A 15,872-nucleotide genomic window follows, 5' to 3' on the forward strand; every position below is an offset into this window, starting at 1 on the left:
GATAGGCAATGGCAAACATTTAAAGATCACATGGATGAACTACAACAATTGTACATCCCAGTCAGGCGTAAAAATAAAATGTGGAAGGTGGCTCAACCGTGGCTAACAAGGGAAATTAAGGATAGTGTTAAATCCAAGGAAGAGGCATATAAATTGGCCAAAAAAAGCAGCAAACCTGAGGACTGGGAGAAATTTAGAATTCAGCAGAGGAGGACAAAGGGTTTAATTAAGAGGGGGGAAATAAGAGTGAGAAGAAACTTGCTGGGAACATAAAAACTAACTGCAAAAGCTTCTATAGATTAGTGAAGAGAATTTATAATGGGGAACAAAGAAATGGCAGACCAATTGAACAAATACTTTGGTTCTGTCTTCACGAAGGAAGACACCAATAACGTTCCGTAAATATTAGGGGACCGAGGGTCTAGCGAGAAGGAGTAACTGAAGGAAATCCTTATTGGTCAGGAAATTGTGTTAGGGAAATTGATGGGATTGAAGGCCATTAAACCCCCAGGGTCTGATAGTCTGCATCCCAGAGTACTTAAGGAAGTGGCCCTAGAAATAGTGGATGCATTGGTGATCATTTTCCAACAGTCTATCGACTCTGACTCAGTTCCTAGGGACTGGAGGGTAGCTAATGTAACACCACTTTTTAAAAAAGGAGGGAGAGAGAAAACGGGTAATTATAGACCGGTTAGCCTGACATCAGTAGTGGGGAGAATGTTGGAATCAATTATTAAAGATGAAATAGCAGCACATTTGGAAAGCAGTGACAGGATCGGTCCAAGTCAGCATGGATTTATGAAAGGGAAATCATGCTTGACAAATCTTCTAGAATATTTTGAGGATGTAACTAGTAGAGTGGACAAGGGAGAACCAGTGGATGTGCTGTATTTGGACTTTCAAAAGGCTTTTGACAAGGTCCCACGCAAGAGATTAGTGTGCAAAATTAAAGCACGTGGTATTGGGGGGTAGTGTATTGACGTGAATAGATAACTGGTTGGCAGACAGGAAGCAGAGAGTCGGGATAAACCGGTCCTTTTCAGAATGGGAGGCAGTGACGAGTGGGGTGCCGCAGGGCTCAGTGCTATTTACAATATACATCAATGATTTAGATGAAGGAATTGAGAGTAATATCTCCCAAGTTTGCGGATGATACTAAGCTGGGTGCTGGTGTGAGCTGTGAGGAGGATGATAAGAGGCTGCAGATTTACTTGGACAGGTTAGGTGAGTGGACAAATGCATGGCAGATGCAGTATAATGTGGATAAATGTGAGGTTATCCACTTTGGTGGCAAAAACATGAAGGCAGAATATTATCTGAATGGTGGCAGATTAGGAAAAGGGGAGGTGCAATGAGACCTGGGTGTCACGGTACATCAGTCATTGAAGGTTGGCATGCAGGTGCAGCAGGCGGTGAAGAAGGCAAATGGCATGTTGGGCTTCATAGCGAGGGGATTTGAGTATAGGAACAGGGAGGTCTTGCTGCAGCTGTACAGGACCTTGGTGAGGCCACACCTGGAATATTGTGTTCAGTTTTGGTCTCCTAATCTGAGGAAAGACGTTCTTGCTATTGAGGGAGTGCAGCGAAGGTTCACCAGTCTGATTCCTGGGATGGCTAGACTGACATATGAGGAGAGACTGGATCAACTAGGCCTGTATTCACTGGAGTTTAGAAGAATGAGAGGGGATCCCATAGAAACATATAAAATTCTGATGGGACTGGACAGATATGATGCAGGAAGAATGTTCCCGATGTTGGAGTCCTGAACCAGGGGACTCAGTCTAAGGATAAGGGGTAAGTCATATAGGACTGAGATGAGGAGAAACTTCTTCACTCGGAGAGTTGTTAACCTGTGGAATTCTCTTCTGCAGAGAGTTATTGATGCCAGTTTGTTAGATATATTCAAAAGGGAGTTGGATATGGCCCTTATGGCTAAAGGGATCAAGGGGTATGGAGAGAAAGCAGGAAAGAGGTACTGAGGTGAATGATCAGCCATGATCTTGTTGAATGGTGGTGCAGGCTCGAATGGCCGACTCCTGCACCTATTTTCTATGTTTCTATGATTCCTCATTTAGTCTATCCACTCTTTGACCTGCTACAGGAAAAGAAAGAACTTCCATTTATATAGCGCCTTCACAGCCTCAGGATATCCCAAAGCACTTTACAGTCATTTAAGCATTCCCAAACCTGTGAATGATAACGACCAGATCATCTGTTTTTGTTTAATGATGTTGGTTGAGGGATCAATATTGGCCAGGACACAAGGAGAATTGCTCTTCTTCCAGTGGTGCCATGGGATCTTTTACACCCACTTGAGAGGGCAGACAGCCTTGGTTTAAGCAGTACTGCGTTAGAATGTTCCAGTCTCTGGAGTGGGACTTGAACCCGTGACCTTCTGACTCGGAGGTGAGAGTGTTACCACTGAGCCATAGCTTACACATAAGGATCAGCATTTTAACAGCGGGCTATAATTGTTTTAACATTGCAGGAGAGACCTCTGCAGCTGAAACACTTCATCTGTTGGGAATATTTGATTAAATTAATCCAAGTTTAAGCACTGGTTGAAAACTATATTTAAGATTTAAATCAATTGCTTTTGGTCACTTGAGTAGATTGTTCCTTTTAAATTGTCTTATGAACAGCAAATGCAATTTGAAATCTTCTTGCTTCATAAAAAATCATTTGACTCTATCCTACTTTTCCACAGCTTCACTTTATCCGACACTACCTATCTGAATACTCCGGCAATAAGGGAGACTCAGTGCACGAGGACCAAACAAAGATTGAAGAAGAAATGATCATTGAGATCAACAGGTAGGGTGATGTGTGTAGATTATCCCGGGGGTTATAATGGCGAGAGGAGCTGGGAGTAAATAGAATATAAATGTAGAATAAGAAAAACTTAACTGCCAGAAGTCTGAAGATTGGGCACGGAGTCATGTAGTGGGTTAGACAGTGGCCATTTACCTCTCGGGCATGGATACAAATCTAACCCAGACTGAGGGGTTAAAGGTGCCTCCTCTTTGCTGCCTGTAAGTGCCCTCTCTGAGCCTGGGCAGTGTCAAAATCTTGGTGGGCATTGACCCATGGTACAAAACTGGCACTAACTGGCTCCAAATTAGCATTCTTGGCCCAGAGAGTTTCTGGTGCGAGTTGATTGAAAGATGTCAAACTGGGTAAATTTGGGCTAAGGCACATTGGGCGTAAAGTAGGGAAAGTTTTACAGTGTATCTAACCATGCTGCGCCTGCCTTGGAACCATAGTTTGAACCATAGAAGCATGCAGCGCAGGCGGAGACGAGTTAGACAATCGTGCCTGTGCCAGCCCATTACCAGAACTAATCCCACTGCCCTGCACACTCCCTGCAGCAATGTGTAGAACCATACTTGCTGGATCTATATGCTTGTACTGAAACATTCCATCTCCCAACATTGGCATCCCTCAACCTGGTGAGGACAAACTATACAGACAAGAACTAGAGATATACTCAGTGGGCCAGGTAACACCACTTGAGCTGGACATGAGGAGCAGCTTATTGTTTGATAACTGATCCTCTCTCTTCCTGGCTTTTTCTCCTGTCTCTTTCCACATAAGAACGTAAGAAATAGGAGCAGGATTAGGCCATCCAGCCCCTTGAGCCTGCTCCGCCATTTAATACGATCATGGCTGATCCGATCATGGACTCTGGTCCACTTCCCTGCCCGCTCCCCATAAACGCTATTCACTTATTGGTTAAGAATCTGTCTATCTCTGTCTTAAATTTATTCAATGACCCAGCTTCCACAGCTCTCTGACGCAACGAATTCCACAGATTTACAACCTTCAGAAGAAATTCCTCTTCATCTCAGTTTTAAATGGGCGGCCCCTTATTCTAAGATTATGCTCCCTAGTTCTAGTCTACCCTATCAGTGGAAACTTCCTCTCTGCATCCACCTTGTCAAACCCCTTCAATCTTATACATTTCAATAAGATCACCTCTCATTCTTCTGAATTCCAATGAGTAGAGGCACAACCTACACAACCTTTCCTCATAAGTCAACCCTCATCTCCGGAATCAACCTAGTGAACCTTCTCTGAACTGCTTCCAAAGCAAGTCTATCCTTTCGTAAATCTGGAAACCAAAACTGCACTCAATATTCCAGGTGTGGCCTCACCAATACTCTGTATAGCTGTAGCAAGACTTCCCTGCTTTTATACTCCATCCCTTTTGCAATAAAAGCCAATATTCCATTGGCCTTCTTGATCACTTGCTGTACCTGCACACTATCCTTTTGTGTTTCATGCACAAGTACCCCCAGGTCCTGCTGTACTGCTGCACTATTCAGTCTTTCTCCACTTAAATAATAACTTGCTCTTCGATTTTTATTTTTTCTGCCAAAGTGCATGACCTCACACTTTCCAACATTATACTCCATCTGCCAAATTTTTGCCCACTCACTTAGCCTGTCTATGTCCTTTTGCAGGTTTATTGTGTCCTCACACATTGCTTTTCCTCCCATCTTTACTTTTTAAGGTATGCCTTGGCTTCTCACTACCTGTGGGCGCTCTGGGCCATTATACAGGCGAAGATTTCCACTATCGAGTTTGGTTACCTGGTGAGTTCCCCTCTGCCGGTGTGCGTGTCACTCTTTCTCCCTCCGCCAGCGTGTCACTCTTTCACTCCGTCCACCCACGCACGTGTGTGCGTGTCACACTTCCCCCTCCGCCAGCGTGTCACTCTTTCACTCCGCCCACCCACGCATGTGTGTGCGTGTCACACTTCCCCCTCCGCCAGCGTGTCACTCCCACTCCGTCTACCCACGCATGTGTGTGTGTGCGTGTCTCTCTCCCCCCTCCTCCCACGTGTGTGTGTGTCACTCCACCCGTGTGTGTCACTCTCCTCCTCCTGTGTATATGTCGCTCTCCCCACTGTCTGCCTGCTCACATGCATCACCCTCCCCTCCGCCCGTATGTGTGAGTTCGTGTCACTCTGCTGTCCGCCTGTATTGCTAGCGTAGAAACCACTATCTACGACAGCACCAGCATTTTCCCCGCACAGAGACGTTTGAGTAGATTTTCATTGGACCACTGGACAGACACCAGTTGGTCATGCCCCTAAAATGGTGTGTGGTGGGGGCTGTGGGAGTTGCTTGCTGCCCCTCAATGGACTGGGCCTACCTGCAGGACGAGTGGGCACCAACAATCTTCCTTCCCCCGCCTCCCCCCCCCCACAGTCAAACTCCACCCCAATAGGTTCTGTCCCCGCTTCTACTTCCTTTAAAAAGGATTGCAGTCAGCCATCAATGGTACTTTAATTTCAGCTTCCTTCCTTCCTGGAGGTGTTGAGTGCAGTGCCACACACCTCTGGTACCAAGTGGACGTTCTTCCTCTACCCTTGCCATGTGTGCATGGGACAATCACTTTCCAGCAGGGCTCGTTGGATCCTGAGCAGGAATCCTGGCTGCTGCATTTATTCTCTCACCCCAATGTTCACCATCCCAAGGGAGACTGAGGCCAATTATGACATCACTCCTGCTGCCTCAGCTGAAGATTGGTTAACTGAAACCAAGCTGGGGATGAAAGCTGTGATCTCTCGTGATACAATGGATAGTACTCTCTTCCCCCTCCCCCAGCCACATGCCCCTATTCCCAATCTGCTCAATTCAGTACCACAAAGGTGGTGCTTTCATAGTTGACAAGCTGTAAATACAGTTCCCAAGAAATGTTAACTTGCAGTCAGTCAGGGTTTGTACACAGTCAGGTGTTGAAATGAAGTCTCTTGTGTTTCAGGATTACGCCCTGTACAGACTGGAAGCCTACTTTGAACAGAAGAGAATATTCGCTTAACTCGCTGCTGATGGGAAACACTCAAACCTCGTACTTGAATTTAAATTGTTTGTTTGTTCTTTTTTTTAAAATGTTTGCATTTGCTTGAGATTGGTCTAAGACCATTTCAGACTTAATCAGTGTGCTGTTATCTAAGCGTCAAGTCTCTCGGACACAGGCCGGCACATAAATCAAAGTCAAATTGTGTGCTACAAATGTTGAGATCAATTACCATTTTTTTTTTAAAAGGATAGAAGGGGAAATAGCCTTTCTACAACGAGCTCTGGGCAACGGTTACTTTTCTGGAGCTTTAGTGGTGTTGCTGTGCTTGTGTAGTTTTGTGTTTGCGCACTGCAGCCCCTCGTCCTTCTTGTGCCCCACCTGTCTCCCAACTGGGAGAGAAGTACAGTTTATTAGGTTAGGTTAATTCTGAGCTGATTGTAGTGCTTTAATAGTGAAATATTAATTGCAATACATAACTAACATGTAGTGGTTTGTGTTGGGCAGTCTGAGGGCTGGGCATGAGTGGGCCCATTCACAGCTTGCCAGGGTTAACTGCTCCATCACTCATGTCCTCCTAGGACTACAAAATGTTATTTTTAAACAGATTCTATTGTTGGTAACACATAACCATCCAAGTGGATGATAACTGGGGGGTTTCTACATGATCGGACATTATAAAAAGGCAGTGTGCTACTGAGTCATACAGACTGGTCTCTGGTTTAAACCTTGGTCTGTGCTGAGTTAGCTGATCTAACTCTGAAGTTGGTACAATTTGGATTCGCTGCCCCTGGGCTAGAGAGAGGGGACATCGCCAGGGTTCCTGCTCCTGATACAAAAGCAAAATACTGCAGATGCTGGAAATCTGAAATAAAAACAAAGTGCTGGAAATACTCAGCAGGTCAGGCAGCGACACTGACAAGAGAAACAGAGTAAATGTTTCAGGTCGACCTGAAATATTAACACTCTTTCTCTCGCCACAGATCCTGCCCGACCTGCATATTACATCCAGCATTTTTTGCTTTCAATCTTGCTCCTGATCGTTGTCTAGTGACCCCTGGGTTGAAGAGAGGGGAAAATCAACCAGAGTTTATACTCCTGATCACTGTCCAGTGACCCCTGGGTTAGAGAGAGGCTAAAATCAGCCTGGGTTTCTGCTGCTGAGCACTGTCAAGTGATTCCTCCTTTGTGGAATGTTGAGTGAGGACAAGATTGGGGTTCTGGATGATTCCCTACACAGCCGAATACCCCCCCGACACTCGCTGTCTGGGCTAACGCGTGTGAAGAACGATGTTTTGGCCGAGGCATTGCAGGGCTGCTGGCACCTGTAGAATTATAGTGAGAGGGGCTGGTGCTTGAACAAAATAAATAAAACTGTTGTAACACTATCTCAGGATATGTCTCGGCATCATTAATACTGCTAAATCGAGCGGTTCATTTGGGAAAAGAAGCAACTGACCAGTCAGGAAGGTCTCCTCCTGGGTTTGTTACTTCTTGATGTGTGCTGCAGATAACGCCTGATGCTCACCTCCACTCGTAGAGTCCCAGGACTTGCTGATTCGTGACCAGTGCAGAAAGCTACTGCCCTGGCTGGACTGTGTGCGTGCATGCAAGTTCCTGGCTGGACTGTGTGTGTTTATACTCTGGCCTGTGTAATACTCCCCAGCTGCACTTTATATGTGAACTTATGAACATAAGAAATAGGAGCAGGGTTAGGCCATTTGGCCCCTCGAGCCTGCTCTGCCATTCAATCAGATCGTGGCTGATTTTCTACCTTAACTCCACTTTCCTGCACTATCTTCATATCCCTTAATTCCCTTAATATCCAAAACATTATCGCTCTCTGTCTTGAATATATTCAACGACTGAGCCTCCACAGCCCTCTGGGGTAGAGAATTCCAAAGATTCACCGTCCTATGAGTGAAGAAATTTCTCCTCTTCAGTCCTAAATGGCTGACCTCTTATTCTGAGACTGTGACCTCTGGTTCTAGACTCCCCAGCCAGAGCAACCTTCGTTCCTGCATCTACCCTGTCGAGCTCTTAAGAAATTTGTATGTTTCACGAGATCACTTCTCATTCTTCTAAACTCTGGAAAATATAGGCCCAGTCTGTTCAATCTCTCCGCGTGGGACAATCCCCCACCATCCCAGGAATCAATCTGTGAAACTTTGTTGCACTCTCTATGGCAAGTATATTCTTCTTTCGTTGCACTCCCTGTATGGCAATTATACCCTTCCTTGGGTAAGGAGACCAAAATTATACACAATACTCCAGGTGTGGTCTCACCCAGCCCCTATATAATTGTAGCAAGACATATTTACTCTTGTACTCAAATCCTCTTGTAATAAAGGCCAACATACAATTTGCTTTCTTAATTAGTTGCTATAACCTGCATGTTAACTTTCAGTTATTTGTGTACAAGTACCTCCCAGGTCCCTCTGAACACCAACATTTCCCAATCTCTCACCGTTTATAAAAAAATACTCTGCTTTTCTGTTTTTCCTACCAAAGTGGATAACTTTACATTTCTCCAAATTATATTTCCATTTGCCATGTTCGTGCCCACTCACTTAGCCTGTCTATATCCCCTTGAAGCCTCTTTGCATCCACCTCACAACTTACATTCCCACCTAGCTTTGTATCATCAGCAAACTTGGATATATTGCATTTAGTCCCCTCATCCAAATCATTGATAATAGATTGTGAATAGCTGAGGCCCAAGCACTGATCCTTGTGGTACCCCACCAGTTACAGCCTGCCAATCTAGAAATGGCCCGTTTATTCCTACTCTCTGTCTTCTGTCGGTTAACCAATCCTCAATGCATGCTTGTATATTACCTCCAATCCTATGTGTACCTTATTTTGTTTAATAACTTCTTGTGTGGCAACTTATTGAATGCCTTCTGAAAATCCAAATACACCACATCCACTGGTCTCCCCTTATCTATTCTGCTGGTTACAACCTCAGTCTAACAGATTTGTCAGACATGATTTATCTTTCAGCTGTGTTGACTGCCCAACCCTATTATTATTTTTCTAAGTGCCCTGTTACCACATCCTTAATAGTCTAACATTTTCCAAACTACTGATGTCAGGCTAGCTCCTTTCTTAAATAGTGGGATTACATTTACTACCTTCCAATCTGCAGGAACCTTTTGAGAATCTGTGGAATTTTGGAAGATGACAAACAATGCATCCATTATCTCTATAGCGGCGGCCCAGCCAGGAAATCGGTGCAGTCCCGGCCTGCAAAACCATCAGCAGGCCGGGGCCATTGGAAGGAGCAGTGTGCGGCGGCATACCACTGCAGGAGGGTGACGGCTGCAAAGTCAGGTCGCTGAATGCAGTGCGAGCAGGCACAGCAGGAGGGGCCAAGGAGTGGCAAGAGTTTGTAGAAGGAAGTGACCGGGGCCCAGGAGAGGCCTGAGTCTAGGGCCCAGAAGAGGCGAGGGCCGAGAGGCAGCACAAGCCAGCCCACACTGCTATATGTGTGCGTGCTCGGTCTGTGCAGCAGAGCTGGTCTCCAGTCGTCTTGAGCAATCCTTGCCACTGGACCAAGACCTAGCTCTGTCAAGCCCGTGTGGTGGCTGCTGTGCAACAGGATCAAATTGCAAATTCCAGACAAACTGTTAGATGTGTCTTGTCCTCCAAGGGGACCAATCAGAGACCTGGTCCAACCAACCTATGTTGCAAATAAATACAGTTAATTGTTGTCCTTCTGAGAGAAGATGATGAATTGGTTAATGTCCCTGGCCATCCCAGCTAATGGGCCAGGTGAGACAATAAATCCTCGTATTGCTGTGAAATAAACTCTGCGAGTTGTGATATTTCCTAAACTGGCTTGTCTGCCTTTGATCCACATTCATCAAAGCCTTTTCTTTTTAAACTAGTGTGAATTCACATAAACTTTAAATAAAACTCAATCCCAAATATCCTTTTCATGAAGAAATAAAATGAGTTAAAATCCCAAGATGTGACAGTTCCCCCTTGCAAGTGTGCCCTACACCTTGTGTTGGAGGTCGGAGTGTGTGGGAAACAAAGGTGTTCTCAATGTGTAACCTTTGAGGTCCAAAGGGGAGCCCAAATCTCATGTGGCACTGTCCATGGAGAAAGAGGCAGCGGGATATAAATTGGCTCTGACTTGAGGCTTGCCCAAAATTGGGCCTCGGGCCTCATTCCAATAATTTGGGTGAGTATCTGTCACATCTCCTGAGGCTGCTTGCCCATTTCCATGGGATGAATTTCAGGCACTTTCACACGCTTACAGCGGTTTTCAGGTTAGTCCCTGGGATGGGGGAACAACAGTAGTGGGCTTAGCTGCAGTGACTGCTGATGATTCCAGAGTGGGGCACAAATTCAGGGTGGGGGAGGAGTTACAGTTGGAGCAGTTACAGTTGTAGGAAGAGTTACAGGGTGTGAAAGGAGTGACATGATGTGGGAGGGGTTACAGGGTGTCGGTGGGGTTACAGGGTGGGAAGAGTTAGGAACATAGGAACAGGAGTAGGTTATTCAGCTGTTCGAGCCTATTCTGCCATTCAAATAGATTATGGCTGACCTGTATTACAGGGCGTAGGGATTACAGGGTATGTGGGAACCTATAGTTCCAATTTCCCTTGACGGAGATTACTTTCAGTAATATTTTGCAGTTCATTTCTTTCTGATCATCTCATCCTTTTAAAGTTTGATCTTTTAAAACCTAAAAATCACCTATGTGGAAAGTTAATTTTACAAAGTCTGTGCGGCCTTCTCCCCAATGCAGTATTGAGTGAAGAGGTGGGTTGGAAGCTACAGTGGGACAGGAAGGTGGCTATAAACTAGACTCACACAGCATCAAACACACAGCTCAAGATGCAATTACATTTATTATTGGCTGAGAGACTAAGTCAGTACAGTCAGCACAGGCAGTGACTGCGGCTACAAACAAATCGAGGCACTGAATCCACTCCTGGAAAGGATCCACGGAGCATCTTCTAACTTCAGTCCAGTTTGTAGGAGCAAATGAAAGAATTTTGGTGAGTACAAGGCACATCACTCCATGCACCTGGAACATCTGGAAAAGAAAAATTGAATCGAACATTTATCAAGCAGTTATATGTCTAATTGTTTCATCCTTTCTCTTTTCAGAGAGTCAGTGTCATTTTACCTGTCTCTTGATCCATGAGTTCACCTTGAAAATAAAGTGAAGCACTTCCTGTTGTGATGCCGTGTGCAATCAGTTAGTGCGTGCCTCACTGAAATCTGGACACCTTGCAATATTTAGTGGACATTTGGGCAGTTCCTGAGCGAAGATGCTGAGCCCACCCTGGGCTGAATTTCCCTGTGTGGTGGACAGCAAGGCCTCGCCTCCAAGGCTAAACAGTCACCTTCCCCACGGCATGTGTTGTAGACTAGTGGACTACTCCCTCTATTGGACTACTGATGTAATAACTACTGATGCAATAACAATAAAGCATATGCTCTGCACACAGTTCTGTTTGAAGCCGTCTTGTAAGTGTGTGTGCTTGTGTAGCTGGGTCTCAAGATATCACAAATTGGTGATGAGGATTCGAATTTTGGATTCCCTAGCTGATATTTTTGTTGGTGGATGATCCTGCCAACCAACGGAGAGATTTTGAGAGGTTCTTTATTTTGCAGAACAGCTAAAAATCCAAGGTAAATTTCAAGCATACTTGGCTGAACTGTCGACGTTGCCAAATGTAGAAAATTTGTTCACAACGCTGACAGGTGCCAGATCTTTTCAAAGTTAGATCTAACAAACGCCTACCAACAACTTGAATTAGATGAAGAATCCAAGTCATGCTTGACTATAAATACTCATCTAGGCCTATATCAGTTTAATAGCTACCATTTGGAGTGTCTTCCGTCCCCGCCATATTCCAAGGGGCAATGAATCAGATTTTGCAAGGGATTGAAGGGGTAGTGTGTTATTTAGATGACATACTTATTTCAGCACCAAACAGGCAAATCCATAATAATGTTGAATGAAGTGCTCAAATGGCTAGAGAAGCGCAGAGTGTGAGATATTTCACGAGTGTGAGATATTTCAAAACTTAGTGGAGTACTTAGAACAAAGAGTAGACAAAGATGGTTTACATCTAACCAAGGGAAAGCTGGATGCAATCAGAAATTCACCCACTCCCCAAGAATGTCTCTGAACTTCGATCATTTTTGGGTCTTTTGAATTATTATGGGAAGTTCCTCCCAAACTTGGCTACAGTTTTACATCCACTGAATGAGCTGTTGAAAAAACAGGTCCAATGGAAGTGGCCAGAAGAATGCATGCAGCATTCAAAGAGTGTAAAAGCCAGTTAGTAGAGAATACCATGTTAGTTCAATATGACGTATCTGAGCAGATCAAGCTAGCATGTGACGTCTCTCCGTATGGAGTTGGGGCAGTGATCTCTTATGTACTGCATAGTGGGGAGGAGAGACCAATTACTTCTGCTTCACGCAATCTCAGTGCCAGTGAGCGGAATTATGCGCAAATCGAAATGGTTGCTTTGGCATTGATTTTTGAGGTCAAGAAGTTTTACAACTACTTGTGTGGTTGTACGTTTATCCTCGAAACATACCAAAGGTCCATCATATCACACCCTGCTTCAAATGGTGCAGCAGAGCGCACAGTACAAGTTGTAAAACATGCCCTCATCAAACAAATGTTGGATCCAACTCCAAGGAAAAGGCAGTTATCGTTAGATCACAAACTAACAAATTTTCTGATTACTTATCAGAATACTCCTCATACCACTACTGGTAGACAGCAGCAGAGTTGTTTCTCAAATGACAACAACGAACCAGGTTCTCGTTGTTAAAGCCAAACTTGGCACAATCAGTAGAAGAGAAACAATCAAGGCAGAAAGAGAGTCATGATAGAGATAGAGTAAGAGAGAGAAGTGTGAAATTGAATCAGAAGGTTAGAGTGAAGAACCATCACCATAAATGGTTAAAGTGGTTACCAGGAAGAATGGTGAAGATATGTGACTCTCGCACATATTTGGTCAAGATGTTTGTTCATGGAAAGGGTAGGTTTTTTTTTACAAGGTAAACCTCCTCTGTACCCTCTCCAAGTTTGGTGCCAAGAAGTGTACACAAATCTCTGGCTCAGGGCTAACCAAAGATTTGTTACGGTTTAGCACGACTTCCTTTTTTTGTATTCAATGCCCCTATTTTGACAATAGGGGTTTCAACAAAATGTCACACAGGAGGCTTATTAAGAAGATGAAAGCCTATAGAATTAAAGTGAAAGTGGTGGTATGAATGTAAAATTGGCTCAGTGACAGGAAGCAAAGGGTGGTGGTAGCTGGATGTTTTTCAGATTGCGAGGTGGTTTGCAGTGCTATTCCCCAAGGGTGAGTTTTGGGTCCATTACACTTTGCCATTTTTATAAATGACCTAGGGGCCGATTTTCAGCCCGCCCAAGTGCTGCCAATGACCGCCAAGGTACCGGACGTTACTTTGGGTGGGATATTCATCGCTGAGGTCCCTCGAAGGTTGGCGGGCGACAAATGGAAGACATACGGCGCCAATCTGGGTGGCAGCGGGCGGGAGGCCGCATTCTCGGCGGCAGAGGCGCTTGCCGCCCAAGTGCTGCCGAGGATGGAGTCGGGCCCATGGAGGGCCCACTACCTGAAACAAAAACAACAGCAAAAAATAAAAAAAGGTATCAGAAGACCTTCAAGGCATCCAGGTAAGTCGCTGTTGAAAAAAAGTATTAAAATGTTCACTTACCTTTTTTCAGGTTCTTCATACTCCCCATTGGGGACAGACCAGCCTCCAGCCAACGGTCCATCCCCGTCTGCAGCTGAGTCCCGCCACTCCTGCCTACAGGAATCTGGGAGCTCGGCGGGCAGGAGCTCAGTTGAGTCACTCGGCTGTCTGCTGACGTCAGCGGGTGGTTCTCCCCTCCCGCCCGCTCCAGGCCACCCCGAAAGTGGCACTGGACGGATCTTCCGGAGGAACGTTGGCAGCAGTGGGTGGTGAGGTGCTGAAAATCGGCCCCCTTAGACTTGGGTGTAGGGAGCAGCATTATAAAGTTTCAGATGATATGAAACTTGGCAAAGTAATAGATAGTGATGAGGCTAGTTATAGGCTTCATGATGACAAAGACAGGATGGTGGAAATGGGCAGATGGCGTTTAATGCGGAGACGTATGAAGTGAAGTAATTTGGGAGGACTCACATGGAAAAACAGTATACTATCAATGGTATGGTTTTGAAAAGTGTGGATGAACAGAAAGACCTTGGTGTTCATATGCATAAATCCTTAAAAGGTAACAGGGCAAGTTGATAAGGTGGTATAAATAGAGGAATAGAACATAAAAGCAACAAGATCATGCTAGAACTTTATACATCACTGGTTTCGGCCTCAGCTGCAGTAATGTGGACAATTCTGGGCACCAAACTTCAGGATACATGTAAAGGCCTTAGAAAAGGTATCGATGAGGTTTACTAGGATGTTTCCTAGGATGAGGGATTTCAGTTATGAGGAGAGGTTGGAAAAATTAGGATTGTCCTCCTTGGAACAGAGAAGGTCAAGAGGTTTCCAAGATAATGAAAGGTTTTGATAGAGCAAATAGAGGAAAATTATCCCTCTGGCAACTGGGGTCATAGATTCAAAATCTTTGGCAAAAGATCTAGAGAGGAGATGATCATTTTTTTTTTACTCAGAGAGTTGTTGGGACCTAGAACTTTTTACCTGAACTCTTCGTGATCCCTGTGCCCATTTTTGGAGGTTATCCAATTTAACCGCCCCCCCCAATATATACGATATCTACCGCACTACCTTCATCAGCCATTTCTGATACTTCATCAAATAACTCAATCAGGTTAGTCAGACATTATTTGCCTTTAACAAATCCATGCTACATGGATAAGTCCCTTATTAACACATACTTTCCCAAGTGAGAATTAATTTTGTCCTTGACAATGGTCTCTAGTAGTGCTCCTACCACTGACAATAGACTGATTGGCCTGTAGTTACCAGGTTCATCCCTCTCACCGGTTTTTGAACATGGGTATAGCATTTGCAAGCATCCAGTCCTCTGATATTACTCCCACATCCAAAGAGGACTGAGGTCGGAGTTTCTGCTGTCTCCAACCTAGATTCCCTCAGCAGCCTAGGATATATCCCATCTGAACCAGGTGACTTATTAACTTTGAGTTATGCCAACCTATTTAGCACCTCCTCCTGTTTTTATCCTACCTAGTATCTCTATTTCCTCCTCATCTATTGTGACATTAACTTCATCTTCTTAGTTTGTGAAGACAGCTGCAAAGTATTCATTCATACCTCAGTCATGCCACCTGCCTCCATAAGAAGATTTCCTTTTTTGTCCTTAATCAGCTCCACCATTCCTTTAACTGTCCTTTAGTTTTGATGAGGGTGAAATTTGATAGCTCAAAAAAATGGGCGTGGGCACCGCAATGCAAGATATGCCCATGCCCACTCTGAAAGCGCAGCACGTCATTTGGTGCTGCCTGCTAATTACCATGATAAGAACACACAGCTGAGCCTGGAATGCAGTGCTGACAGGCTGTGTGCACAGCAGGAGTACAAAGTTTGTGTCACTGTAGTGAGGCTAGTTTTACTTAAAGCTAGCCTGCTCCTCTTCAAGGCAGTCTGCAGCTCTTAAAGCTTAATGGTCTTCGACACCTAAAAAAGTTAAAAATACTTTATCAATTAGGCAGTCTGCAGCTCTTAAAGCTGAGCTGCTTTCTGCACATAAACAAATGGTAAAAGTGCTTCAGCAATAACACAAATGGCTCAACAGGCCAGGGAAAAAGCACGCAAGGTCTCGGACGCACCACTCCAGCTTTGTGCAGAGGATCAACACTGGAAAAGATGTCCTCTACTCACAAGGAGCCAGGAGGCCTTCCAGAATGAAGGATGTGGGTCCAGATCGCGGAGGTGATCATTGTCAACAGTGCCGCCTCCCAGGACCTAGCTCTAGTGTCCAAAGTAGTTTCATGACCTCAGAAGAGTGGTCAAGGTCAGTGAATGCATCTTCAAAAGCAGTCTCCTACCAACTGCACCACTAGCCTCACACACTGCTCAATCCCCCCTAGAAA

At 44.9% G+C, this 15,872-nt stretch overlaps 2 protein-coding genes across 5 annotated transcripts in view; one reads left to right on the forward strand and one right to left on the reverse strand.

The window, feature by feature from the left end:
* Positions 1-7,193, forward strand: part of chkb (choline kinase beta) — a 51,659-nt gene extending 44,466 nt beyond the window's left edge. Inside the window, exons 9-11 of the mRNA XM_070897287.1 lie at positions 2,708-2,814; positions 4,514-4,595; positions 5,770-7,193. Of these exons, the coding sequence (XP_070753388.1) occupies positions 2,708-2,814; positions 4,514-4,595; positions 5,770-5,826 (246 nt within the window). The 3' untranslated portion in view covers positions 5,827-7,193. The remainder of the gene's footprint in view (positions 1-2,707; positions 2,815-4,513; positions 4,596-5,769) is intronic.
* Positions 7,194-10,648: 3,455 nt separating this feature from the next.
* The window catches only part of LOC139277967 (C-type lectin LmsL-like), a 93,061-nt gene continuing 87,837 nt past the window's right edge, over positions 10,649-15,872 (reverse strand). For all 4 annotated transcript variants that reach the window (XM_070896606.1, XM_070896609.1, XM_070896607.1 and 1 more), the window contains exon 6: positions 10,649-10,855. In XM_070896606.1, the coding sequence (XP_070752707.1) occupies positions 10,782-10,855 (74 nt within the window). In that variant the 3' untranslated portion in view covers positions 10,649-10,781. The remainder of the gene's footprint in view (positions 10,856-15,872) is intronic.

Source organism: Pristiophorus japonicus, chromosome 13 (assembly GCF_044704955.1).
Source record: "Pristiophorus japonicus isolate sPriJap1 chromosome 13, sPriJap1.hap1, whole genome shotgun sequence".
Lineage (NCBI taxonomy): Eukaryota > Metazoa > Chordata > Chondrichthyes > Pristiophoridae > Pristiophorus > Pristiophorus japonicus.